Source organism: Rattus norvegicus, chromosome Y (assembly GCF_021556685.1).
Source record: "Rattus norvegicus strain SHRSP/BbbUtx chromosome Y, alternate assembly SHRSP_T2T, whole genome shotgun sequence".
Taxonomy (NCBI): domain Eukaryota; kingdom Metazoa; phylum Chordata; class Mammalia; order Rodentia; family Muridae; genus Rattus; species Rattus norvegicus.
Genome location: NC_141555.1, coordinates 56,110,160 through 56,137,021, shown reverse-complemented (window position 1 = coordinate 56,137,021; position 26,862 = coordinate 56,110,160). Strand labels below are relative to the sequence as shown.

Below are 26,862 nucleotides of genomic sequence, written 5' to 3'. Positions count from 1 at the left end.
GATTGCCATTTACTTCAATACAAGGTATTTAATCCTGTCAAATTCCAGTCTTGTTTGAATAAAAGTGGCCATCCTCTAATTGTGGGTTTTGATAAAGCTAATTTTGGTGTGCTATCCTGTGGGCTGCCTCGGAGAGAGAGCCTAGCATTTTCTCTGATATGGAGAATGACTTAAAGATAACCAAAGGAAAGAAAGGAGCTGGGAAAATGACCACCAAGGATGTTGGTGACTCAGAAACCAAAGACTTTTTTCAGAAAAAAAAATGCATGAAAAGAGCTACTTGGGCAGACTGTGACTCGAGTCATCAGAATAATTGGGTGGGGACTTTATTTTGGGTCGTCAGGAGGATACACGAGAAGCTAAAACCTAGATGCTGGAAGTTTCTAAGCGTAACTAGGGAAGGAACTGGCCTGAGAGGGCTTCTATGACATAAGCAGAGCCTGAATGATGTCACAGAGAGAAGGGGGGATGTTGCACATCTCTTCCAATTGGAGGCGCTAGACGACCTTGAAGGTGGGTTCACTATCTTCGCAGCTTTGTGTGAAAGCCAGTTCAGCTCCTGAACCCACAACTGTTCAACAGCCTTTTGGTGCCTAACCTGTTTCAGAAGACAGAATCTGGACGACTAGGATATTTTCTTTCGGTAAATGGGTTTATGAAGATAACTGGGACCCTTGTATCCCAGAAAGCTAAAAGTTTTCTCTCGTACAGCAAGTAACCTTATGTTCTAATGTCTTCCACGTTTGAGAGCTGGGTGGATGGTCTAGGCTAGTCAGTCTCCGGAGTTTATTATACTTTGATAACAATATCTAATTCATAACTCTACTAAAATGCCAAAGCTCCTCTCTGTGCCTGTGCATTTTAGGAGATAGTATTTCTTTGTTTTTTTTTTTTTTGTTGTTGTTGTTGTTGTTGTTGTTGTTGTTGTTGTTGCTGTTGTTGTATTTTGTTTTCTTTTTTTTTTTTGTTCTTGTTGTTTTTTTCGGAGCTGAGGACCGAACCCAGGGCCTTGTGCTTGCTAGGCAACTGCTCTACCACTGAGTTAAATCCCAACCCCAGGAGATATTATTCCTAAATGGCTGTTTTTGCCTACACAAAAGACTCTTGTTGCGGTTGAAGATGCAACAGCATCGCGGAATAAACCTGGGACTCGGTCAAGATGCACAGTACAGAAAGCCAGTGGACTGGTGTGCATTGTCTCTGGGCAGATACTTGTGGATGTTGCCACATAGCTCATATTTAGAGGGTAGAAGAGGGCTGTGGCCACCCTTCTGGCTCCTTTGCTATCCTTTCTCTTTTCTGCTTGATTAAAGTGGGGACAGGGATACTTAATCCCACACTGACCTAGGCATTCAAGATGTTCCTCAGCAGAGGCAAAGTGCCTCGGGCTGAAGAATTGTGTCTGAATATGTTATTCTGAGCTGTAGAGAACCATTTTTTCATTTCCGTTTGAACTTTAGATTTTGATTTTTGGGAGAGGGTTTTTATGTGGGTAGCTTTGGCTACTCTGGAACTAATTCTGTAGACCAGCCTGGCCTTGATCTCACAAAGGTCTTCCTCCTTCTGCCTCTTGAGTGCTAGAATTAAAGGTGTGCTCCACCATTGCCCAGCCCTCCTACGAACTTCTGATTATGACAGAATTAGATTCAGATGCTCAAAACTGTTTATCATCGCCTTCCTCACCTTTTCCAAAGTTCTCTTAGACAAGAGACTTGGTTGAGCGCCCTTCCCCACCCCTCCCCAATCATTCTTGCAGGCACTCATATGACAGAGGCAACAGCACTGTGTGTGGTTTAAGCAGGTGAGCTCTTCAAACCCAGGACATGGGAAAGTATGAAGCCTGAACACAGAACGATAGCCACAAGACAGTGGACAAGGAGTGCCTTGGCCTACCACACTAGGTCTTCAGCCAAGAAGAAGAGGATTTCTCTGAGGAGGATGAGCACACCATCCTTCCAGAAGCAGAGGAGGAGGAGTCCTTCTTCCCAGGCCCTGGGGACAATTGTGGGCTGCAGATTTTCTCATGGATGGAAGAAATGTGATGACCCCGTCACCCAATGGAAGGCCATCATTCTAGATCAACTGCCAACCAGTCCCTCCCTCTATCTGGTCAAGTATGATGGAATTGATTGCGTCTATGGACTGGCACTTCACAGTGATGAGAGGATATTAAAACATAAGATCTTGACTCACAAAGTAGTGTTTCCTCAAGTGAAAGAAGCCCATCTCGCAAGTGCCATGGTTGGCCGAGCTTTGGAGCATAAATTTGAGGGAAAACATAGCTCTAGAGACAACTGGAGAGTGGTGGTCCTAGCCCAGGTGCCGATCATGAAGGACTGGTTTTACATCACCTATGAGAAAGATCCCGTCCTATACATCTACCAGATCCTGGATGATTACACAGAAGGTAACATCCATATCATTCCAGAGATTACTCCAGTAGAGGTGAAGTCAGATGTTGACAGCGACATCTTAACAGGACAATGTGTGCAGTTCATCAGAAGTGACGGGTCCAAAAAGATCAGCAAAGTCGTTTACCAAGTTCTAGCAAAGCCTTCCGTGTACTTCATCAAGTTTGATTGTGATGTCCACATCTATGTCTATAATCTGATGGAAAAGATCGTAAAGGTGAAATTCACAAAGTGTGGGGGACATGGATGGGGAATTTATAGGGTTGGGGGAAATGTTTGTTTTTCTGTGTTTCAGATACACAAGGGCCTTTGACAACCCCAGTATCTTTTCCTCTGGAATTTGTTTTTGCTCTAAAATTAAAATGTGCGATGTGACCTTTTGTGTGTGAACACTTTGGAGGAGACTGACTGTGGTGGATGGAACATGGAGAGGAAGCCTGAAAGGTCAAGGCTGTGAATATTAAGTCTATTCTCACATAGGCTAAAACAAACAGGACAGAGCTGGTCTGGTCTTTAGGGAGAGAAAAGAGCTTGAGATCAGGCTTAGAGGAGCAGGGATGGCACAGGGAAAAAAATGGATGTTTAGGAAGCAGTGGAGAAGGGCCAGAAATAGATAAACTCTCTGAAGTGAAGTTTGAGGGAGAAACAGCCAGTTGGTGAAAGAGTGGCAGGTAACAGGGAGGTGGTCTTGGAACTCAAGGGGAAACCCAATAAACTGATCCAAGCAGACTCAGAATCAGAGAAGATCTGGGATTATTTGACTAACAAAACCTAATGAAACCTGTTTCTCATCTGAAGATGTATTATTTTTAATTATGTGGTTAAGGGAAGGGCATGAATACAGGAGACCACAGAGACAAGAATAGTCAGGTCCCCTGGAGCTGAAATTAAAGGTGGTTGGGAGCCATTGGACATCAGCTCAAAGAACAAATTCAAGTCCTCTTTCAAAGCAGACGAGCTCTTAATCCATTGGTTATCTCTGCAGGCCCCTAAGGTCATCTTTTTAAATAAATCCAACCTTCACATGCAGAGAAGAGACCAGGATGAGGGTAAGAAAGATTAAATTGATGGTGATGTGGAAGAAAGACTAAAGAACACATGGGGGAGTCGAGGACACTGAGGGACGAAGGATTCCAAGATGGAGTTCTCAAAAAGTGAAGCAGGAGACCCAGGAAGAACAGAAAGGGTCTAGAATGAGTTGAACTTGGGCCACATCCATATTGGTCTCTTGGGTTCCTTAAAGAACAGCCAAGCCATCATTTCAGAAGGTGGATGTGAGGTGGAGGCTTCCCCAGAGGACATTTTAATGAGGATAACTCAGAGTAGTGAATGCCAAACTCAGTTTATATCTATCGATTACTGAAAGTATCATAAAGCCCATTATTATGTATGATCATTAAAAAGTAATTTAAAAAAGAACATGAGGATGCCGTGAGTTTATGTCAGGTGTTACCTGGATCCTGTGTATAGCTTCCCTGTGCACTGTTAGACTCTGTTGCATCCTGTAATATTTTTTGACGTCCCTTCTCAATGCCCCTAGATGACCACAAAGAGCTCCTGCACTGGCTTGCCTTGCCTGGTTCTTTTTCGACTGGATGGCTTCCTACACACCTGTGGGCCCTTTTACCCTATATAGCCTCAGGAAGTTCCCGTCTTTTATTCACATGTAAGCTTATCTTCAGGAAAATCTTGCTGGTGCCTCCAATGCAGAGGTGCTGAGCTCTTTCCTATGCCATTTGCCCTGACTTTAAAATGCTTTGTGGTTCCTGACCATGTAGCTCTCTCCTCCTTAGAAGCCCCTTTGCACTCCATGGGGTCTCCTTGAGCCACATCTACACTCCAAGAATGTCTTTGGAATCAACCTTATCTTGGACTCATTCATTGCTGTTTCTTCTCTCAAGAATAAGTTTCTCAGTGCAGGACTTGAAAATACTTTCTATCATTGATTATTTCTGCTTTTTGGGAGTTTTTATACTGGCTGGTTGTCTGACGCTTTCATTGCTGCAAAAAGACACCATGACCAAGGCAACTTATAAGGGACAACATTGTTTTTTTGGGTTCTTTTCTTTTGGAAATGGGGAATGAACCCAGGGCTTTGCACTTCCTAGGCAAGCGCTCTACCAATGAGCTAAATCATCAACCCCAAGGAACAACATTTAATTAGGGCAGGCTTTCAGGTTCAGAAGTTCATTGTATTTTCATCAAGGCAGGAACCATGGAAGCTTCTAGATAGACATGGTGTTGGAGAAGAAGCATATAACCCCCACAGTGATATGCTTCCTCCAACAACGCCATACCTACTCCCACAAGGCCACACCTCCTACTTGTGCCACCCTTCCCATGGGACAATCACATTCTAACCACCACCATGATTTTATGCCAACTTGATACAAGCTAGAGTAATCAGAAAAGAGGGTGCCTCATTTGAGAACATGCCTCCATAAGATCTAAGTGTAGTGCATTTTCTTAGTTATTGGTTGGGGAGGGCCCAGCCCACTGTGAGTGGCACCATTACTAGGCTGGTGGTCCGGGTTCTATAAGAAAACAAGCTAAGCAAGACATGATGAGCAAGATAGTAAGCAGTGCCACTACATAGACAATGCCTCAGTTCCTGCCTCCAGAATACTGTCCTGTTTGAGTTCCTGTTCCAACTTCCTTTGCTGATGAGCAGCAATGTAGAAGTGTAAGCTGAATAAATCTTTTCCTTTCTAACGTGCTCTTTTGGTCATGATGTTTCCTTACAAAAATAGGAACCCTAAGTAAGACAATTTCTTATAGAAACAGTGAGTCTAGTAGAGCCACAGACTCTTACCTCATAACCAAAAATAGAAAAGTATAGACACTTTGCTTTAATTTAAAGGTAAGACTTGCTCATGTACTGACCTGTGAAGTTCTAGTTTGCTTCCTTCTCTCTGTGATGAATGCCATGATCAAAACTAACTTGGGTAGGAAAGGGTTATTTGACTTACAGGTTACAGACCATCACTGAGGGAAACCAGAACAGGAGCTTGAAATGGTAACAAGGAGCACTTCCTGTTGGCTTGCTCCCTGTCTCAGTCATTGTTCTGTTGCTGTGAAGAGACACCATGGTCAAGGCAACTACTATAAGTGAAAGCATGTAACTGGAGGCTACCTTACAGTTTCAGAAGTCTGCTCCATCATGATGGCAGGGAGCATAAAACTGGAGCAATAGAGAGCTACTGCTCTGTAACAAAGAGAGAGAGAGAGAGAGAGAGAGAGAGAGAGAGAGAGAGAGAGAGAGAGAGAGAGAAAGTCTGGGAAAGCATGGGTCTCTTGAAAAAGCAAACCCAACTTTGTCGACACACCCACTTCCTCAAATGAGGCACACCTCTTAATCCTTCTAATCCTTGAAAATACTGTCACTCCCTGTTAACTAAATATTCAAATATATGACTGTGGGAGCCTTTCTTATTCAAACTGTCACACTCCCCATGGCTTGCTCCATTACTATTTCTTACAGCCTAAAAGGCTATTCTTTTTATACATGACTACTGATGAACTTGGCCACAATGGTGGGCCCTCCCACATAATCATTAATAAAGAAAATGTTCCATGGACTTACCCAAAGTCTAATCTAATGGAGGCAGTTTTTGAATTGTTCTCTCTTCTCATTTGACTCCAGATTGTCAAATTGGGAAAAAAAAAAGAGAGAGAGAGAGAGACCCAGCACTGTAAAGTTTCTCTTATTCCATGCTACATACTCACCACCAGCCATTCTCTTCTCTCAGTGTATAGACCCACTTCCCTGTATGGCAGAGCTGAAGAGTAACTACTGTCACCAACATGAATACGCGAGGATATGTGACAAGAAATGAATACATTCTAAAGCTCCCAATGCCAAGCAAAAGCGTTTTAGTGTGTGCTACACTTACTGGGAGACAGTCAGTCACTGGCCATTTAATGGGTCACAGTAGACCACAGAACCAAAAAGTCACAACCTACATATCATCTCCTCTCAGCAGGAGACATAGCCCTTCTCAAAACCCATGAATCTATCTGTATGCTTAGATTTTTTCAAAACCTACTTTATTTAGGGTTTTTAAACCTTCTAGCCCACCAACCAGAGGTAGCAGAGAGAGAATGTTGATGGGAAAATGGAGAGAGTTGTGGACCTATTTAGAAGTAATTCTTTGGGGTAACTTCAATCTTCATGGTGCAGTGTGGTACAATAGCAAATGCAAAACACAAATCAGTAGCAGTGCCTTGATCTGACAGAGACCTCAAGGCTCTAATAAACCAACAAGAAGCAGCAGAAGCAGCCAGAAGCAGCCCGAATAACAAAGGTTCTTTTGTGCATTTCTCATTACGAAATAAGACCAGCAAAGACCATCGAATCCTTGCAAGGTGTAGCAATGTAAATATGTCCTGTCCCTCTCTGTGGGATTACATTTATGTTCTCCATAAACATCCTGTCCCCCTACAAGCATGTGCTCTAGCTAAATATCATATGCCTTCTCACGTGTCTGCTTCAGCAAAACATCCTCTCCTAACATAGCTTCCAGAAAAACATCCTGTGACACAAATTAATTTCCAAAGAAACCAAAATTTTTTAACTTCATCTAGCCTTATCTCACACTCGGCCATGACATCACAAAACGTATAATGGCAGTCTTGCAAGGCTCCTAGGACTCAGCTCCATCAGCCACTGGAGCTTCTGCAATTGCACTCTATGAAACTCAGCCCCTGTCATGAGCACAACCTTCAGTTATCCCCGTAAACATTGTGCTCTCTCCATCTTTGCTCTCCCCTAATAGCTGTACAACTTCTAGCCAACTCAGCTGTGACCAGAAAACCCTCACCAAGAAAGCCAATGAATTTGACTTGATTTTTTTCCCTGTCAGAATGGAGTTTTCTCCCTGCATGGTTACACTGGTGTCTGATTCATCTGTAATAAAACCCACTACTATTAATATCAAAGTCACAGGAACTATGACAAATAGCAAATCACTGGACAAGCATCATAGTTATCCAAGCCTTTTCTGCAGCATTATTGAAGTATAATTTACATAATTAAAAAATCCATTTATTTTAATTGTGTAATTTAATGATTTTACAGCAAAATTTATAGCTTCCTTCCCTTTTTTAGTACTCATTTCCCACTAGTTCATACAATATCGAAGTCTATTAAAAACACAGAAGTGAAATCAGGAGAAGGACCAGAGCGGGAAACAGGAGGTTCTTGATTTGCTAAGACAACAGATACATTGGCAGAATCGTCTGGATAAAACCACTTTGCAAACATTGGGCCTTCTCTTACCCTGCAGCCTCCAGACAAAGAGTTTAAAGGATTAAGTCATGGGTCTTCCTACATCAAATCCAGACCTGACCTGGTATAGTCAGCATCACTTTTGGACACTTTCATGTTAATCTCATTCATCACTCTTACAAGTTGCCTAGCAACTCACATAGTAAACAAACTTATTTTAGTTCATGGTTTCATAGGTTTCGGTCCATGGTCACATGACCATGAAAGAGGCACGATAGAAATCAACTGCTAACCTCACTGACATCCAAGAAGCATCAACACAGGAAGAGACCAAGGACAAAAAAACACCCTCCAAGACATGTCCCAAATGAACAAATCCCTTAATTTCCTATCTCCTAGTTTCCTGCCACCTTCATACACATCCATCAAAGATGAACTCATTGATTACAGCACACAGGGTCCATTGATTTTCATAGTCCCACCTTTGAACATTGTACTGGGACAATGTGTATCTTAAACCCATAGGGTAGGGCCAGAAGGTTGTGTCCGAGGTCTAAACTTCACCTCACACTAGAAACAACTGGGTAGGTTTCTCAGCATCTCCTATTTCTTTCTGGTACTGACCTACACCATGTCTGCATTGCAGCATTTTGTCTGGGGTGAGATACAAACAGCAGTCAATTGTAAAGACGCCCACCAACCATGTGTTGGTTTGAACGTAAAATGGGACATCTATAATATAGACACACAAGCAGACTCACAGAGAGGTGCAAAAAGGGAAGGAGTTGAGTCTTAGGAACCCTCAAGGATGAGGGAGTGAATATATAAGATACAGATGTTAGTGAGAACCAGAACAAAGCAGTGTCTTCTATACACGACCGGACCACTATTCCTCAGCCCTAGATGACAGGAAAGGGAGAGTCAGTTTTCTGCACAGATATAGCTGGTGATAAGCTGGCCAGGCTCTAGTGGCTTGCCCAATGCCCATGAAATTATGGGCAGCATAAATGACTTCAGTAGGTTATTACAGAGGGAAGAAAGAGAGCTTGAATTAGGGAAAAAGGATTAGGTGTGGATGGATCTGGGAGGAGTTAGGAAGAGAAGAGAGAAGTAAATTCTATCATTATATAATGTACAAAGTTATCAAGGAACTAATATAAGTGGTTTTTAAAATACCATATCTGTACTGAACACAAACAAACCATTTTTCTTGTCATCTCCTAATTAATAGGCCCTCATGATTTCATTTCATTAAGTACAAAAGTAATTCAGAGATTATTTAAAATGTAGGAGGATCTGGGGAGATGGCACAGGGGTAAAGCAAAGTGAGTAGTCACACTTGCAAACACCAGTGCTTGGTATGGGAACAGGAGGAAGACGGGGGCTTCCTGACAGTGTGCCTCACCTCAGGTTCAGCAAGGGACCCTGTCACAAGGGAATAAAGTAGGTAGTGAAGGAGCAGAACACGCTCTACACTCCGCCATCCTCTGAACTTACATGTATCTATGAACACACGCCCACAAACACACACATAAATATGACTAGAGTATACAAGAGGCTTTCATAGGTTATATCCAAATGCAGTGTCATTTTATCCAAGGAACCTGAGGACTTTTAAATCATTGGGAATCCTGGGGCCAACTCTCAGAGGACAGGATATATCTCCTTATTGTGAAAAACCAATCCTTTGTTGAGTGTGTGTCAGTGACTCCACACAATTCTCCTCCTCTGGGGTTCCTGTGTATCACAGAGAATGATCTGGAAATACTGAAACAAATATAAACTAAAGGCTTTGTTGGGGTTTCTAGTCTTGTGTTAAAATCATATTTATCACCTTTTATTAAATGGAAGGGAAATCTTCAGCTCCCAGCAACAATAGACTCAATCATGTTGGCTTCTGTTTTATCCCATTATGAATAGCAATTAATTGCACATCAATAGCGTCCCATGCTTTGAACTAAATCATTATGAAGGGATATGTTTCCGTAACCCCTACGTGGATAATTAAGTAGAAAGGGGGAAGTATGATGCCTATTGCTTATGGGAGAGTTATGGCTTGATTGGATGCTTGTTATGCAAATAACCCTAACCTCTGAGAAATGAAATGCAATGATAAAATATACTACCAAATGGGATGGACACTCATTACTTAATTTCTTTTAAAAGAAAATAAAACATACTTTAGGATTTAGAATAAGTGTGACAATCAGAGGTTCAAATACTTGAATGTGTTTGGTTTCCAATTTGTGGACTGTTTAGAAAGGATTGGGAGTTGTGTTTTTGTTAAAAGAGATGGGTCATTGGGAGGTGGGGGCCTTGAGATTTCAAAAGAGAGCTCTCAGGAACTACTCCAGGCATGCCTACCTGCCTGCCAGCCTGCTGCCATAGTGTCTACCACAATGGTACATGGACTCACCCTCTGAAAGTGTAAGACCACAATTATATGTTTCCTGTCATAAATTGATTTGGTCATGGTGTCTCTTCACGGCAATAGAACAGTAACTAAGGCACACATCTTCCTGTGTATTTTTCTAATACTTCTGTATTTATTTCATTAAAGTTACCTGTTGTTCATTGAAAAGTTTTATGGATAAGTTTCAAGTTTAAAGACAAATAGTACCAAATAAGAGTGGCACTACTAGGAGGTTTGGCCTTGTTGGAGTGGGTGTGGCCTTGTTGGAGTAGGTGTGTCACTTCGGGAATGGGCTATAAGACCCTAACCCTAGCTGCCTGGAAGCCAGTCTTCTAGCAGCCTTCAGAGGACGATGTAGAACTCTCAGTTCCTCCTGCACCATGACTGCCTAGATGCTGCCATGCTCTTGTCTTGATGATAATAGACTGAACCTATGCACCAATAACCCAGCCCCAACTAAATGTCCTTGTAAGACTTGCATTGGTCATGGTTTCTTTTTATAGCAATAAAACCCTAAGACATACATACATATATACATATACATATACACCTAGGTTTACACACACACACACACACACACACACACACACACACACACACCCTTTACAGGAATTTTAGATCTAATCAGGGCCCCTGCAGTTTCATTGGTTCATCTGATACACGTGTTCATGTAACATGTCTCTCTCTGTTTCTTGTTCTAGGAATTACGTGGACAACATCTGCAGACTCGCTTCATTTTACTTTATTCTCCTCTTCAGCCTTAGAAATCTCAACTTACAGAGAGGGGAAGATGGGAACTTGGTTAGATAGCTCTTTTTTTCTGTGGGTAGCTTACATCTCAAGTCACAAAGGGAAAATAAATATAACAAGAAATAATAATACACATCCAAACCGTGATGGGAAGTTCATATCCGTTCCCCTTAATGAATGTCAACTTTGGAAATTGGAATCCTCAATGAGATTAGAGTTTTGAAAAATCCTAATTCTCAGGCAGGCTTTGGTAATTCTCTTTCACTGAAAAGGAACACCACTAGAAAAAGACAGAGGGTAGGCTGATTTTGTTCACAAATCGAATCAGAAGCATTTGATAATGAGCATACAGGGGGCTCACCCCATGTTTACCAAACAATAAAGTATATGTGGGAGGGGGAGACATCAAGAAAACAGTTGGTGCCTTATTGGTATTTAAAAAAAAATCCAGAAGTGAAGAAATAATATTTGACAAAAGAAAAAACTAGGTTTTCATTAGGCAGAACTGTTTTTAAAATAGACTTCCTTTTATTCATGGAAGGAGGGGGTGGAGCAAGTCAGTTTGTAGATAACTAAAGTCATTACCATCAAAAAATTAAGAATAATGTGGATTTTTAATGGACTTGAATAAAATTAGAAATTTTAGCTTTCAAAGGGGAAAAGTTGTGTTCCAGAGAGAGAGAGAGAGAAAGGAGTGTCCAAACTCATACTTGATTCTTTCAATAAATCTACTGGTAACTCATGTGTTTGTTGATATTTGGATTAAAATAAGTTGGATATCTCGACTTAAGAGTTTAACGTGTGTGAATAGCTGCCAGAGGAAAGACTTGTCCTCGGATTTATCAAAAGGCATGAAAAAGCCACCGTGGAGTTACAGAATTTTGTTTGAAAGAATTTAGCTCCTTGTCTGCAGGGATGCAGAACCTCAAAGGAATGTCCTGAGATCTCCAAAGAGGTAGCGTCCAACAAGTGAGGTCATGCGCACAGAGGGAAGTAGCCTTTCTCAGAAAATGGAGCTAGGAGATCTAAAAAATGAAGGCAACATATCGATCAAATCGCTGTAAAAGAACGACGGAAGCCAGTTCACAGAGTGAGGCAGCTGTCACCGACTAGGCCAAGAACTAAAAGGATTTGAAAAGATAATAACAACCCAGAGTTCACAGAAGCCACTATAGACTCACGGTGTCTGCGAATTTAATCCCATGTACTTTGGGCAGAGAAAACAATCCACACCAGAGATCCCTCTTGCTCAGCCAAACGGAACGTTGTGCCGTGCCGAGGATGTCCCATGTCAAGGATTCAACCTAGATGCAGGAAGCCTGTGAGAAACCGGAACTAGGTCATTTACGTGCTGACACCGGAAATGGCTCGTCTGCACCTTCATTGAAAGGAGAAAAAATAAGTCACACACCACCGGAAGTAATCCTTGTCAGAGTCTGTGTGAGGTCGGAAGTGTACGGCGCCATGATCAATCAGTAAGCACTGCCTACACGTGTCGGGTGAGCCCACACAAATGAGGAAATGATTTTTAAATTTAAACACAATTTCTAATAACTAGTAACTTTTAAGTGTCCAGTTTTAGCACTAGCTTCCAGATTCACAAGCTTCACTGAACCTGGTGAAACATTTCCTACTCTCCTAGGAATCATAGAAGTGAGAGGGAACCAAGGCAGCCTGGGCAGCACACTTCAGTCTCCATACAAAGTGCACTTTGCAGGCTAATACCCACATGGCTACTCTGCAGTTCACCAATCCTGGTCTTGAAGTCATCGAAAAACAGTAGACTCCCTACCTGGTAGAGCCACTGTCTCTGGTTCTTGCCTTCTGGAGGCTCCATGGTCATTCCACACTTAAGTCTCCACCATCCTTTTGACAGGCAAAGATAATTGGGCTTTATCTTTGACTTAGGAGTATATTTTAGTCCTTTAGATCGATCTCTCTCCCTCCCCCCTCCCTCTCCCTCCCCCCCCCCCTCTCTCTCACTCTGTCTCTGTCTGTCTTCTGTCTGTCTGTCTTCTGTCTGTCTGTCTGTCTCTCTCTCTCTCTCTCTCTTTCTCTCTCTTTGTGTGTGTGTGTGTGTTTGTGTGTGTTTGTGTGTGTGTGTTATTGTGTGTGTGTGTACATTTTATAAAGGTAAATAAAAAGAAAAAGTTTCAGGTTCCAGTTAAAATTTAAATAAAGATTCATTTTTTTAAAGCTTTATTTATTTATTCCATGTATGTGAGAACACTGTCACTGTCTTCAGACACACTACCAAAAGAGGGCATCAGATCACATTACAGATGGCTGTGAGCCACCATGTGGTGGCTGGGAATTGAACTCAGCCCCTTTGGAAGAGCAGTCAGTGCTCTTAACCACTGAGCCATCTCTCCAGCCCTAAAGTAAAGTTTCTTAAGAGAGCAGTTCAGCATGTGAAGCAGTAGATGCCCCATTTATGGATGAGCACACAGTCTCTTTTAACTCCTGGGACTCGGGAAGCATCTTGGACAAGGAGGTGGGAAGAGTGTAAGACCCAGAGGGTGGGAAGAAGGGCTGTGGTTTGCTGCCTTCAGGACAGGACATGACTGCTGCAATTGTGAGCTCTCAGCAGCTGTGGTCACCTGCATACGTCTATAAAGGACAACCAGCAAGACAGAATCCCTTACTGAGGAGGCTTTCGGGTCCTGATGGCTGCTGGGGTAAAAGAATCATTCTTCTCTGAGGGTTTGGTCACTGGTATACTTCCCACATGCCTGTATATGGTCACACACCCATAAGTACATAACCAATGCTAATTGGGCTTAGTGGTTATAGGTTGGGAAAGAGGATAGGAATTTTGAGGGATGGTTATTGTCAGGGAATTTGGGCAGAGCAGAGGGTGAAATGGAAGAGTTTATGGCCATGTTTCATTGTATACAGGTATGAAATTCTCAAGGATAATGACAATTTATTATTTAATAGAAAATTTATACTATAAGCTTTAGCTATGTATTATAAGGCTGTATGACTCTGAAGAATTCAAATACTGAACATAAATCAAACCAATTGGCTGCCTTATGATTCAAGGAGCAAATTATGTGTACTTAATATAATGCACTTTCTCCGTCTTTTGGTCCCTTTCTCTCTCCTGTCTCTCTGTCTCTGTCTCTTTCTCTGTCTCTGGCTCTGTCTCTCTCTCTCAAACACACACACACACACACTCACACTTGCAGATGTACACTTACATTATTTTTATGTCAAAGCGTCAAAATTCATGACACAATCAAAATAAAGGAATAAAGGTTTGTTAAGGGCACACAGACACAGTCATTGGGTTCAAACTGTCGTTGCAATGACTTCATGGCAACAGTGTATTGATCTGTGTCACTGAGAGCCTGTATTGCCCTGCTTATATTTGGGTGGATCAGACAGCCAAGAATTTGGTCTGAACCAGCCAGCTCCTTCCTTCTTGACCCAGTGACCTACTTCTGCTAGGGCACAGCCTGAAAGTTTCCTCCACCTTCCTAGACAGTGCCATCAGCTTGAGACAAAGTGTTCCCACAGCTGAGAACCTGGGGAAATGTCACACTCAAGCCCTAACAACAATGAGCCAGGCAAGTGTGAAATGTTTTGTGAAAAGTTTAATTTCAGTTCTGTAAACAGGTCAGGGAGGAACCCTTTGATATGGATTGATTTAGTCTTTAGCTTACAGAGTGCACCCCCAAAAGATACATAGTGTAGAAATTCACAGTTTTCTATGTAGCAATCATGGCGCTGAAAACAACACACTAATGAAAATAAAATGCAAAGAACTGGGATATATAGTAACAATTCCAATCGTCAGTGTCAAAGGCTCTTTTATTTATATATGTGAGCTGTCTTTATTAGTTCCCTACTGGGTTGATTTTACAAGAAAAGAAAATCGCAAGCTCTGCCTACACCATTGACCACGGTGTCATTCATCTCGGTGTTAGGGGGCTTCCATCTAGAGATTAATCGTCAGGGCTTGAGAACAAAATCCATCGGCTCAATACATGAGGCTTTAGTGGAGAAAGTGAGGTTACAAGTATGTAATGCCCTTTAGTGTCTTCTCTGCCTGTCTGTTGCATGCATGCCTTGTTGTTGACTATTGTCGATGGTAGTGGTTGTTATTGTTTTTAAATATGAAATGTTGAATGCAAGGGCAAGTGGCAGGGATCTGATAGATCTTTGCATCCTCATTTCTCCTTTCCATCTCTTGCTAAGTCTCCCAGTCCTCAGCTATCATTCATATACACTGAAACAACTCAAGTATACCGAAACAAGGTGAAATCAAGACACAGAAACAACTCAAATATACCAAAACAAGGAAAAGTCAAGATGCACTTGCCATCTCTAATTTGTGTTTGCATGTTGACTGTAATCGTCTGATAAGCCTTAAAAACCTCAGGATGGTTCTTAGGAGAATGGGTGGGTAAAACCGCTTGCTTCCTTAGCAGACCCGAACTCAGATCCCAGTCATCATGAAACAGGCAAGGGAAAACTGTAACCGCAGGGACAGGAAGGGGGAACAGAATCACTAAGGTCTGCTGGCTTCCAGCCCGGATGAAAATATGAGAGATTCGGGTCAGGCAAAGACACCACCTTTCTTAGTTAGAGTTCCATTGCTGTGAGGAGACACCATGACCAATGCAACTCTTAATAAAGGAAACATTTAATTGGGCCTGGCTTACAGTTTCAGAGGTTCAGTCAGTTATCATCATGGTGGGAAGCATGGCAGAGTCCAGGTAGACATGGTGCTGGAGAGTGTTCTATATCTAAATCCGAAGGCAGACCAGAAAGAGACTTGCATGGTATCACCTTGTAGCAGGGTGCTGCAACCTCCCCTCCACACACACACATAAACCCATGCACATGTGCAAACATGAGCAGATTTATTTACTTATTTATTTACTTTGTTTTAATTTTTTTTCCTTAAGAAATTGGTACATACACATAATGTGTTTAGGAAATCCGTCCCCATCCCCTCCCCTTAAATCCCTCCCCTTTCCTCCCTCCTAATTCCATCTGCATTTTAATAGAAACTGCTGAGTCCATTTAGTGCTGACTAGATGTGTGGGCGTGGGTACAAACATCCAGGGGAGCATGGACAGCAGTCAGGGGCCAAATCAATGAAGAAATCCGGCCCTCTGCCCTGTAGACATCAGGTGCCAGTAGTTCCTCAGTTGGGGGAGGGGATCTTCCAGAGTCTCCACCCGTCTATTCTGGGATTTATCTGTGCAGATTTTGTAGATGGGATCCTGGACTCTGTGAAACACATGAACACACACACACACACCCACACACACACACACACACACACACACACACACATACACACACCAAAATTTAAAAACACAGAATGTTTTCTAAAAGGTTACACAATGTCCTAAATTCAGTTCCTAGGTGGTGAAATATTTAAATCCACACCAGATCATATTACTATCTATATAAAATAAATTATTCAAATGGATATTTTAAAGTTCAGCCGATCTTTATCTGTTAAATAGCACAGGTTGAACGAAATCAGTTGGTGCCAAACCTCCCTACGACTGCACTAGAAAAGTTGGAAATCAGTGTTCAAAAGCTTGAATCCTCAAGGCTGAAGGGATCATCAGAGATCGAGGACCTACAGGATTGGGTATGGAGGCTCAGTAGACCAGACAGGTGGACCATAAGCAAAGAGCCTGCAAAATGTGCCATTCATACCTTGACAACCTTCAATGTCTAGGGGAAATGAGGGATAGGTACCCCCCGAAGTGGGAATAAAAAAAGTTTAAGGGGTTGGGGATTTAGCTTAGTGGTAGAGCGCTTGCCTAGGAAGCGCAAGGCCCTGGGTTCGGTCCCCAGCTTCGAAAAAAGAAAAAGAAAAAAAAGTTTAATACATTTACAGGACCCTTAGATTCTAAATAAAGTGTGGATTGGAATCTACACTGTGAAAAGTCATAGGAGTAGTAGTATCCAGTTTTCCCCTTACTGTGACAAAATTGTGTCGTTTATGGGCTGGAGAGATGGCTCAGCTACTCAGAACCCTTAGCATCCTCACAACTGACTCTGGCTCTGGGAGATCTGCCTCTGTGTACTGGACTTTGCAGGTACTGCAGCCACATGACATAACACAAAAAAGATCCATGAACAAAATTAAAAATGAGAACTTAAAATGAGTCATTTAATTGATGTTAATGCACCAAGGTTTGTAGAGAGAATCTCTTCTAAGCATCACCTGTCAATAAAAAAAAGTCTATGACCTATGAGCTGAGGCAGGAAATAGAAGGCGGAACACTGGCAGGAAGAGAGGATTTTGGCAAATAGTGTATAAAAGGAGACCCAGGGAGGGACGCTGCGGCAGATGCTAAAGGAGATGTTGAGGATGATACTAAGAAAGGGGTTGAATGCATAGTAAATAACCATGTAGAAGACACAGAATAGTTTGAATGGGTTATTAAGTTAGTCCGGGAATGAGCTAAAGACTGTGGCTTAGGAATTTGTTAATAAATAATTAGTTTCATAGTTGTCAGTGTGGGCATGGGAGCTGTGATTTAAAAAAGTACTTTTTTTTTCCCAAAGGTTAATTTCTCCTTATTATTTTCAAATGATTATGTACGATGCTAATATATGGAAATCATGTGTAGGTTATATGGGAAATTACAACTATCCTGGAGAATTCTAAATAAACGTGTTTTATAATGCAAACTCGATAGTGATATTTTTTCCACTTCCATTTTTCAAGTCTCTGTCCATTCTAAAGTATAGGTGTTTATTTTATCTACAGTAGAAAATGTCCTTGTGATGTAATGAAACATTAGTCAGCCCATCTAAGATGCTTTGTGGAAGTCAGTTAACCTCAGGCACTGAGAGATGTGATGACTTAAGATGGAGCCCAAAGCACTTTCGGGATTGAGATCTGATGAGCATGGGCTTGTGGTCGCATTCACCCCAAAAGTGATCACACACACACACACACACACACACACACACACAAACACACACACGAACACACACACACACACGAACACACACAACAGACAGCACTGACCTCACACAGAGCTGTTGCTTTGAGTTCCTGGAGGAGGTGGCACTGGGTTTATATAGCCTTACACTTTGGAACAAGCAGACAGTCACGCTCACAACAATCCTTCTTGTCCCCCTCTTCCTTCAGAGCCAGTTCCAACACAATTTGTTATTTCTGATTTTATACATCCAGTCTGGGCATCCCTCTTCTAGAACTTAATTTTTTTGCTCAGTGAGGAAAAGAAAAAGAAGAAGAAAGAGAAGAGAAGGAGGCAGCCCTATGAAAGCCACAAAAACACTGAATTCAATTTTTTTTATTTATTTACTTTATTTATGAGTACACTATAGCCATCTTCAGACACACCAGAAGAGGGCATCAGTTCCCATTACAGATGGTTGTGAGCCACAATGTGGTTGCTGGGATTTGAACTCAGGATGTCTAGGAAGAGCAGTCATTGCTCTTAACTGCTGAGCTATCTCTCCAGCCCCTTGATTATTTTAACTTTGTAGTCCATAAGTTCGAGCTCTTACTTTGAAGGAAATGCTGGGAGTGTGTGTGCACACTGTACATTATTAATACGGTGCTGATGTGTAGAGACTGGTGGATCCTGGGGCTTGGGGGGCCAGCCTATCTAACCTAACTGGTGAGATCCAGGACAATGGGAGACCTTGTTTCAGATGATGTGGGTGGTGTTCCTGAGACTGACACCAGTCTTTCAGCCTCCACAAACATGTGCACACGACCGTGTGTACATGTGCTGCATACTATACCAAAATGAAAAATGAAATGTGGAAATTCAATAAAGAAAGCTCCTTTCCAGCTGGTGGCATATAAAGAGGATTGCTTCTCCAAGTATAGTTATCTCTGAAGAAGAAGTCAATAAATGACTCATACAAGAGCCTTTGAAATATCAGCTTCCAACCCAGGGCCCAGACCATCTCTCTGGCTGCAATTTCCGTCTCAATTTGGCTCCACATTGTCTCCTGGGACCCAGGTTTCCCCTTCCCCATAGCTCTGCCCTACTTCGAGCATAAGAACCTAAAGAGCTAGCCAAGAAAGGAGGGGAGAAAGTACAAGAAGGGCTGGAGAGGAGGCTGCCAGTAATCCAGTCATATACACTGACCATTCCATTGGCACTCAGTCCACGGATGCCAGGCAATATCACTGAGCTGGATGCCCAGGAGAAAAGGCGTGGTTTAATAATCAAATAGGTGGCGGTCTTTACCACAGTAAATTCAGCCAGTTGTGAACACAGAAGAAGATGAAACCTGTCTGTGTACTTTGAACCTCTGAGTGCGTGTGCATGTTTCTATAGAAGGACTGTGTGTCTGTATGTGTGTGCACGTGTGCATTGTTATTTAAGCATTGTTATTTCTTTCTTTTATTTTCATATATTATTAGTCCCGGGACTACTTCATGACTTAATAAATCATCCCATATTTCTTCCACTTTGCCTGTTAGCTCTGAAAATCCCTGCCGATCACCCAAAGATGTGCTTTACCTTGTCAACTATTTCAGGGTACTTGGGGGGAGGGGCTTTCCGTGAAGCCCAAGAGACAAGAAGAGAACAGAAGCCCCACCTAGGCAAAAGATAGCGGGTACAACCTTGTCTGAAATGATTCGGGTTGGGCGAGCACGCGGATAAGAGAACGTGATGTGAGAACTGAGCGAAAGCAGGACACACAAATGGGGACATTGAACACCACACAACCCCGCCCCCCACCAAAAGGTTCCTTTAGGGTTTAGGCTTAAAAGTACCCTTCCACGGAGGGCGCAAAGGAATCAGTACTGAGTCTGTTGGGACATTGGGGAGAATAGAAAGCCTTTGCCTCTGCTCTCAGTAGAAGTGACGGCACTAAAATGGGTTCCGGATGTGTAGGGCTATTAGCAACATCAGATTTAAAGAAAAGAACTTGACTCATCTGCTTTGATTTAAAATAAATCTTTATTATGTCAAATGGTGGTTATTAGATAAAGATGCCTCACACATCCTCCGTTCAGTCACAATGGCACTTTCAGCCCGTTTCAGCTGGTTTTGTGTTCATGGATTAAAAGCCTTTTAATATCTACTAATTTTTTCTTTGCTCTCTCCCAGGGGAAGGTAGTAGCAAAACTCTTTGTATGGCCATTTCTCAAGCTTGGACCAGAAAGATAATGGCCAAGTTTTATAAGGCAAGTGGGAATGGTCAATTATACCCCGACAACTACTGCACAGCTCTATTACGTGATCAGCAGGAGTGCTGGAGTTAACCTGGATTTCGGGACCAGCAGATACACGCTGTCCCTACTTGGGCTTCTCCGGGTGCAGGTCCGTCTCTTGTGGCAACATGCAGGGAGCGTCCTACCAGCAACTCTGAGGAGCAACGAGGACACTTCATGGAAACCAGGGCAGAAGAGAAGAGAGGAAAGTGTCCTTCTCTGGCTCCTATACAAGAGTCAGAGACCTGAGTATGTGCTTCTAACTGAGTACAGAGCCACTCCCACCATGTGTGTATGAAATGTGCTGGGGTCTCCAGTCTATGATCGTATCCACTTTCGGTCCATAGTTTCCTACCAGAAGGAGAAGACACCCAGCTCCATCTAAAGTGTTATTGAGAAGCAGGCCAATTACGGCGTGGAGGTGGAGGACAAGAATAAGTAGCAACAACACAGACATACACTTTCATGCATACAGACATGCATGACACATATATCCGCATGCATATGCACACCAAGAACATAAGCACACATGCATGCACACATAAACATGCATACATGAATGCACTGATAATTTTATAAATACACATATACATATAAGCATGTGTGCACTTAGTTTCACACATGTGATACCTTTATACAGTATATATACAACATACTATATATATATATATATAATACATACACACACATATATATATAACAAACATATATCTATCTATATCTATCTATATCTATCTATATCTATATCATCTATATCTATATCTATATCTATATCTATATCTATATCTATATCTATATCTATATCTATATCTATATCTATATCTATATCTATATCTATATCTATATCTATATCTATATCTATATCTATATCTATATCTATATCTATATCTATATCTATATATATATATATATATATATATATATAAATCCTAGATTTGTGGTATCTGATTTCTGTATTCACCCTAGAAAGAGTCAGCCATTTGGTTCCCATTCCTAAAGCTTTTTCTTTTAAAATGCATGACTGCAAATAAGCAGGTCACTAGGTCAGTATGTCAAGTCTCTTCTAAGTTATGTCAAGATGTCAGTGAAAACTAACCAGGATACCTCATAAGCATGAAGACATGGGTTTGATTCCCAGAACCCACATCAAAATGTGAATGGAGAAAGCTTCTAATGCCAGTTGGGGAAAAAAGGAGAGGATACCCATGATCTGCTGACCACCACAGATGGCATGATTCGTAAGCTCCTGGCCAATTAGAGAAACTGTCTCAAAAAAACAGACCATGCCTGAGGATGAGGCCTGAGGTTGTTCTCTGACTACCTGAATATGGAAACATATACACACATCTGCACACATATGCATCTACACACACCCATCAACACACCTTAGATAAATAGATGATAGATATTAGATAAGCAAATGGTAGATAGATAGTAAATAGACATATTATAGATAGACAGATAGAAAAATGATAGATAATAGACAGATAGAAAGATAGATAGATAGATAGATAGATAGATAGATAGATAGATAGATAGATAGATCGATAGATAGATAGATAGTATGTAGATGGATGGATGGAGGGATAAATAGATGATAGATGATAGACAAATGATAGATTAGATAGATAAGATAGACAGCCAGGCAGACAGACAGATAAGATAAATAGACAGCATTTTATTTGAATGCAACTACTACAGAGCAGATTGGAGTCCCCTCCTTCCCTTTCAGAACATAACCTGTATTACAGGGGAACTCACAACTTCCCCGCACAAATCAAGCATCCTATTCCAGCAGAGAGGTGGAAACAGATGTTAATGTTTTCTCTATGCCTTCCTGGGTCAGAACTGTGTATCACAAGATGAAAAAATGCCACAGTAATTAAGTGTTAATTTCATTGTGGCAGAAAATAAAAGAACGGCACCTCAGTTAACAAGGAAGGCAGCTCCGACCAATGACTACATTTGCCCTGACCTTTGCTGAGCCCTGAAGCAAGAACTGTGGTTCCCAGGAGGCCCGAGCTATCATACAAGGCTCCTGGAGAGTGAAGAGGTCCTCTCCCAACTTGAGTGATAGTTCTCCTTTAACTTTAAGCAGCTTCTTTACTGGCTGTGTCCTCCCTGCAGCCAGTGAGGTCATTGTAGTGCTGTAGGTTCCTGAAGTATTGGATCTGGGTGGTAAACCAGTGTAGATGTGGTCTGTAGGATGGCGTCCTGCCTGGTGGTATCTGGACCAGCACAGAGGTGCAGGGATGAGGGGCGAGGATGAGGAACATCCTTCCTCCCCTGGGTCCTCTAGAACCTGTGCCCAATACCCTGCATTAGCTTTGCACCCTTAGCTACCTAGTTCTGGTTATGTTAACATAGGGTGACTTCTGCTACTTTTTAACCTACATGAATGTCTAGCAGCTTATGTTACATGACCCATCCTGGGTAGACCTGAACAATATGTGTTCACCTCATGTAAGCCTCCAACTACAAACAATTCCAGCCAGGTCTACCTTATCATGTCTATTCAGAAGCAGACGAGTGGCTCAGTCAACTCTATCAGTGGGAAACCCACACCAGCATGGGTGACACTCAAAATAGTTACATCCTGTAGCTTTCAGCCCAACTAGCAGTCAGCTCCTCCCAAGAAGCCCCCTTCATCATGGTTGCCCCCGACCCGGGGCAATTGTTCTCATCTTATTGCTCTTTGGAACAGGATCTGAGCTTCATAACCTTCGAGATTCCTAAGCCTTAAAGGTTTCTTAAGCTTCCTGAAACTTCTGAGCTTCTTTCTTTCCTCCAGAAGGGAATGCTTCAATTCCAATGGATTCCCAACAGAACCCATGAAAAAATAAACCAGAGGTCCCGAAACAACATTCATTCAGTCAATGTAACTAAAGCCAGAGCAAAGAATGTTATTGCTAGTGCTGTCCTATGGATACCAAATGTCTCCCAAGGTCCCGTGCTAAGGGTTGGAATGCTGTAGAGAATGGCGGTTGTTTCCCCAGCAGCACATCCTAAGGCCTAAGGTGTGCAGTGTGAAAAAGCCAGGATTCCTGCCCAACTTTCTGACCTCAAAGAAGAAGATACAAGAAACCAAGAGGGGAAAATAGCTAAACTTGCAAAAACCTACCCGCCACTTACAAAGTTGTGATTTACTTGAACAGAAGAAAACACATCTCCCACCTCCACCCCTTTACTTTAGCATTATCTCAAAATTTCAAACCACAAGTAAAGGCGCCCAGAGTGAGGATACTGAAAACTGAGTTGAGCAAACAAAAATGTATCATGAAGATACACAGGAAACACAAGGGAGTCTGCAGCAAGCTGGGGTCAGCTCTACCCCTCAGGCTGTTGCACCCTCCCTTCTCCACAGAGTGGACCTGCCTTTGCAGACAGAATTCAACAAGTTGTGCCCCTCTAAGCATCCCTAACAAGCTCCCAGGGGAGTTAAGAAGGACTTACTTCACCATCAGCCGTGTCTCTTCTATGCTGACATGAATGAGACATGAAGCTTGGGGAAGTGGAGAGAAGAGAGGCTCGCCTCGCCGAGTACGGTACTCACAGCTCTGCACATAAAGACCCATCCTAAATTCTAAGATCATGATAAACTGAAGGGAAAGAAGCAGACCCACACTGAGCAGTCCTGGGGCTGAGCAGATTGACCTTGTGTCTAGCACTAAGAGGAATATTCCCACACATTCAGTGCCACTGTCCCAGGAGAAGCTACAGCAGTGGCTCCAGTAGCTGACGTCCCACTAAGAGTTGGCTGCTCATCCTATCAAGAATAGCACTTGCTTAAGAACAGTCTCCTGCTACCAATGGGACCTGGGATATACAACCACTCAACCCAGAGAACTGAGAACTATGACAGGATCTACAGGGGTTATCTCAGGGCAAGCATCTCCTCTTCTGTGTGGCCATTTCACGCCCACTGGGCTTGGGCCAAGTTGAGAGCAGCAAGGGATTCAGTGTGAGTGCCATAACGTAGTTACAACACATGCACATACATGGGGGATATCACAACAGATGCTCATTCTCTCAGCATTTTGGAAGGTGAGTATCTAGAGCCTAAGTGTCAGTAGGGAGCGCGCACACATAAACACACACACACATACACACACACACACACACACACACACACACACACACAGAGAGAGAGAGAGAGAGAGAGAGAGAGAGAGAGAGAGAGAGAGAGAGAAAGAGAGATCTCCCCTTGTTTCTGCAGGATGCCACCACCCTTTGCTTGTGGACAAATCGTACATCCCTGCCTCTTTTGTCACATAGTGACCTCCTCTGCTTCCCATTCTTCTCATGGTCTCAGAATCAACAGCAATGGAGCGGGAGCCACCTCCAGTCCTTATGTGATCAGCTTCACTCGGCTACAATGGGTAAGGACCTGCCTTCCAATCAATGACAAACACAGACATTTGCATGTAAAGATGTCAACTCATCATTCTGGAAGGAGACAACAGGATCTTCACCAACTCTTCACCTAGCGCAAAGCCAGAACGGTACCCTTTTCTCTCAAGACTGCTTCTAGTTAGTTGAACTGCTATTAATTGCACTAATCAGTTCCCTTACTGTCGTAACAAAGTACCTGACAGAAGAACAAAGAGCCTGCCACTGTATATAGAGAAGCAGGCTGGAGTCAGCGACAGGCAGGCCATGAACCTCACAATCTGCCACTGTGGCTCTATGGCTGCCAGCTGTCAAAGATGTTCCACACAAAATGTTCCTTCGCATAATATTGCCCACAACTGAGGTCTAACTGTTTAAACATGTGTGCCCTTTAAATGAGAATTTCTAGGAAGAAGCTGTCTGTGAAAGCTGACTGCAGTGGTGAGGAGATGTTGGAATGTTGCTGATCCAGAGACTAGTTACCTGATAGTTTTAGCCCCCAGAATTCTTTGCCTCCCTTTTTGTCAAAACTAATCTATGTCATAGATTTAAAATAAAAAACTTTTTGGGATCTATTAACTTAATAAACCCCTACAAACCAACAATCTAAAAGCTAAGAATGTCATCAGATGGCATCGTAGGAACATAGAAAGGACCCCCCCCAATTAGCTTTGACTGCCTTGCTTGTTTGCCCACCAACGTATTTTGCATTTGCCTTGCAATATAATTATAACTTTTTTTGTTGTGTAAAACTATGAAACCTCGTGACACTGCATCCACACTGGGATAAGGGGTGACCTAAATTTGTGATCCTGGACCATGATCACTCTACATGGCTCCGGAATAAATCATCCTTAGTCCCTTAAGGTGAGAACTGTGTTTCTGTGTTTACAGTCTCTGAGGAGCATTTCACATTCAAACTATCCGAGAAAGGGAGGGTTGCACCAGAGGGAAGCAGGGACCATCCACTTCCGCCTGGAATATTGAGAATCTTTGTCTGCTCTGTGAAGTCATGGGACTACAAGGTCCAATGTCTTTGCCTCTCTTTTGTCTAATAATAAGATGTTATGAAGCAATGATCTTCACCATGGAAAAGAAGTGGCGAAGGATGGAGGACAGGAAGGAAGGGCAAAGAAAGGAAGTAGCAGGGATGGGGGGTGGGCAAAAACCTCAGAGAAGGCAAATCCAGACATCAAATATCTGACAAAGCTGCAGTTGTCCCAAATTCACACTCTCCCTCGACTCAGAAGCACAGCATCTTTTCTGCTAAGACTTACTGTATGCTCCCTCCCTGAGGTTAAGACAAAGAGTGTGAAGGGCAAACCTTGGAGGTCAGACTCCAGTGAGAGGAGTATGGCTCCAATGAGTCAGAGTAGTAATCAGCCCCTAATGGAAACGCCAATAGCAGTACTGACACCCTGTCAAACAAGTCTGCAGAAAGACAGGAGTACTCTCATGGAAATCCAGAGAAGCCAGGAGCCCTGTGCTGTCTGAATCACACCAACACCCAGATTCCCTGAGAAAATGAGGAAATCCCAGAGCACACCAGGACAATCCTCACCAAACACAAGAGCCCTCTAGGTTTGGCACTGGGCTGGGTACAGGTGTCATGGGTACTGAAGGCTTTTCTGAAGTGATAAGAATCTGCCTCCCACCGGGCCTAGTTAGACATTTAAAATGGAAATAGTGGGGCATTTCCCACCTACTAAGTGGCTAATGGTCCTGCTAATCACCAGGTCTCCCTGAAGGGCCAATGTGAGCAGCTCAAACCTGACCCAGGGCTTCCAAAAATCCATACTTCTCTAGACATTTCCTGTAACACAGACTTTGCAACAAGGGAATTGAAAGGGAGGGAATGAATGGCTGGATTTGAACAAATAGGCCTTACATGCATCTATATAAATTCTCAGATAATAATAAAAGAGATTAAAACGAATACACCTGGGGTTGGGGATTTGGCTCAGTGGTAGAGCACTTGCCAAGCAATTGCAAGGTCCTGGGTTCGATCCCCAACTCTGAAGAAAAAAAAGAAAAGAAAAGAAAAAGAAAACACTTCATTCAAGTCCCACTGCCTCCTTTGGTCAGCATTTTGTTCCAGGCTGGTGAGATGCTCAGCAAGACAAGGCAATTGCTGCCAGGCCTGAGGACCTGAGGTCCACATATTTGCAGCGGCAAGCTCACGCACACACACAATAATTAATTAATTAACTAATTAATTAACTAACTAATTAATTAAAGTAAATTACCATTTTTTAATAAATAAAACATTATAAAGCTGTCACTTGCATGAAAGGGACTGCATTATTAGCTGACCCCTGACCCATTCTTTCTCAGGCTCACCAAAGAGAGGACCATGTGGGATTATCACCAACCTGTGCTTAGCACCTGACAGAATCCTTAGTGTATCTGACTGTTGAAGGAAGGGCACCCTGGGCATGCAAAACACCACACAGGTCCAAGACAGAAGGGTGCCTCATGCACGTAT

The 26,862-nt window shown here is 42.6% G+C and overlaps 1 protein-coding gene across 1 annotated transcript; it reads left to right on the top strand.

The window, feature by feature from the left end:
• The first annotated feature begins 470 nt into the window (after positions 1-470).
• Positions 471-2,786, top strand: LOC134484396 (Y-linked testis-specific protein 1-like). Its single transcript, NM_001447534.1, is given in 2 exon segments — positions 471-643; positions 1,757-2,786. A coding segment is annotated over 1 exon segment (891 nt). The 5' UTR covers positions 471-643; positions 1,757-1,833; the 3' UTR covers positions 2,725-2,786.
• The last annotated feature ends 24,076 nt before the right edge of the window (positions 2,787-26,862 follow it).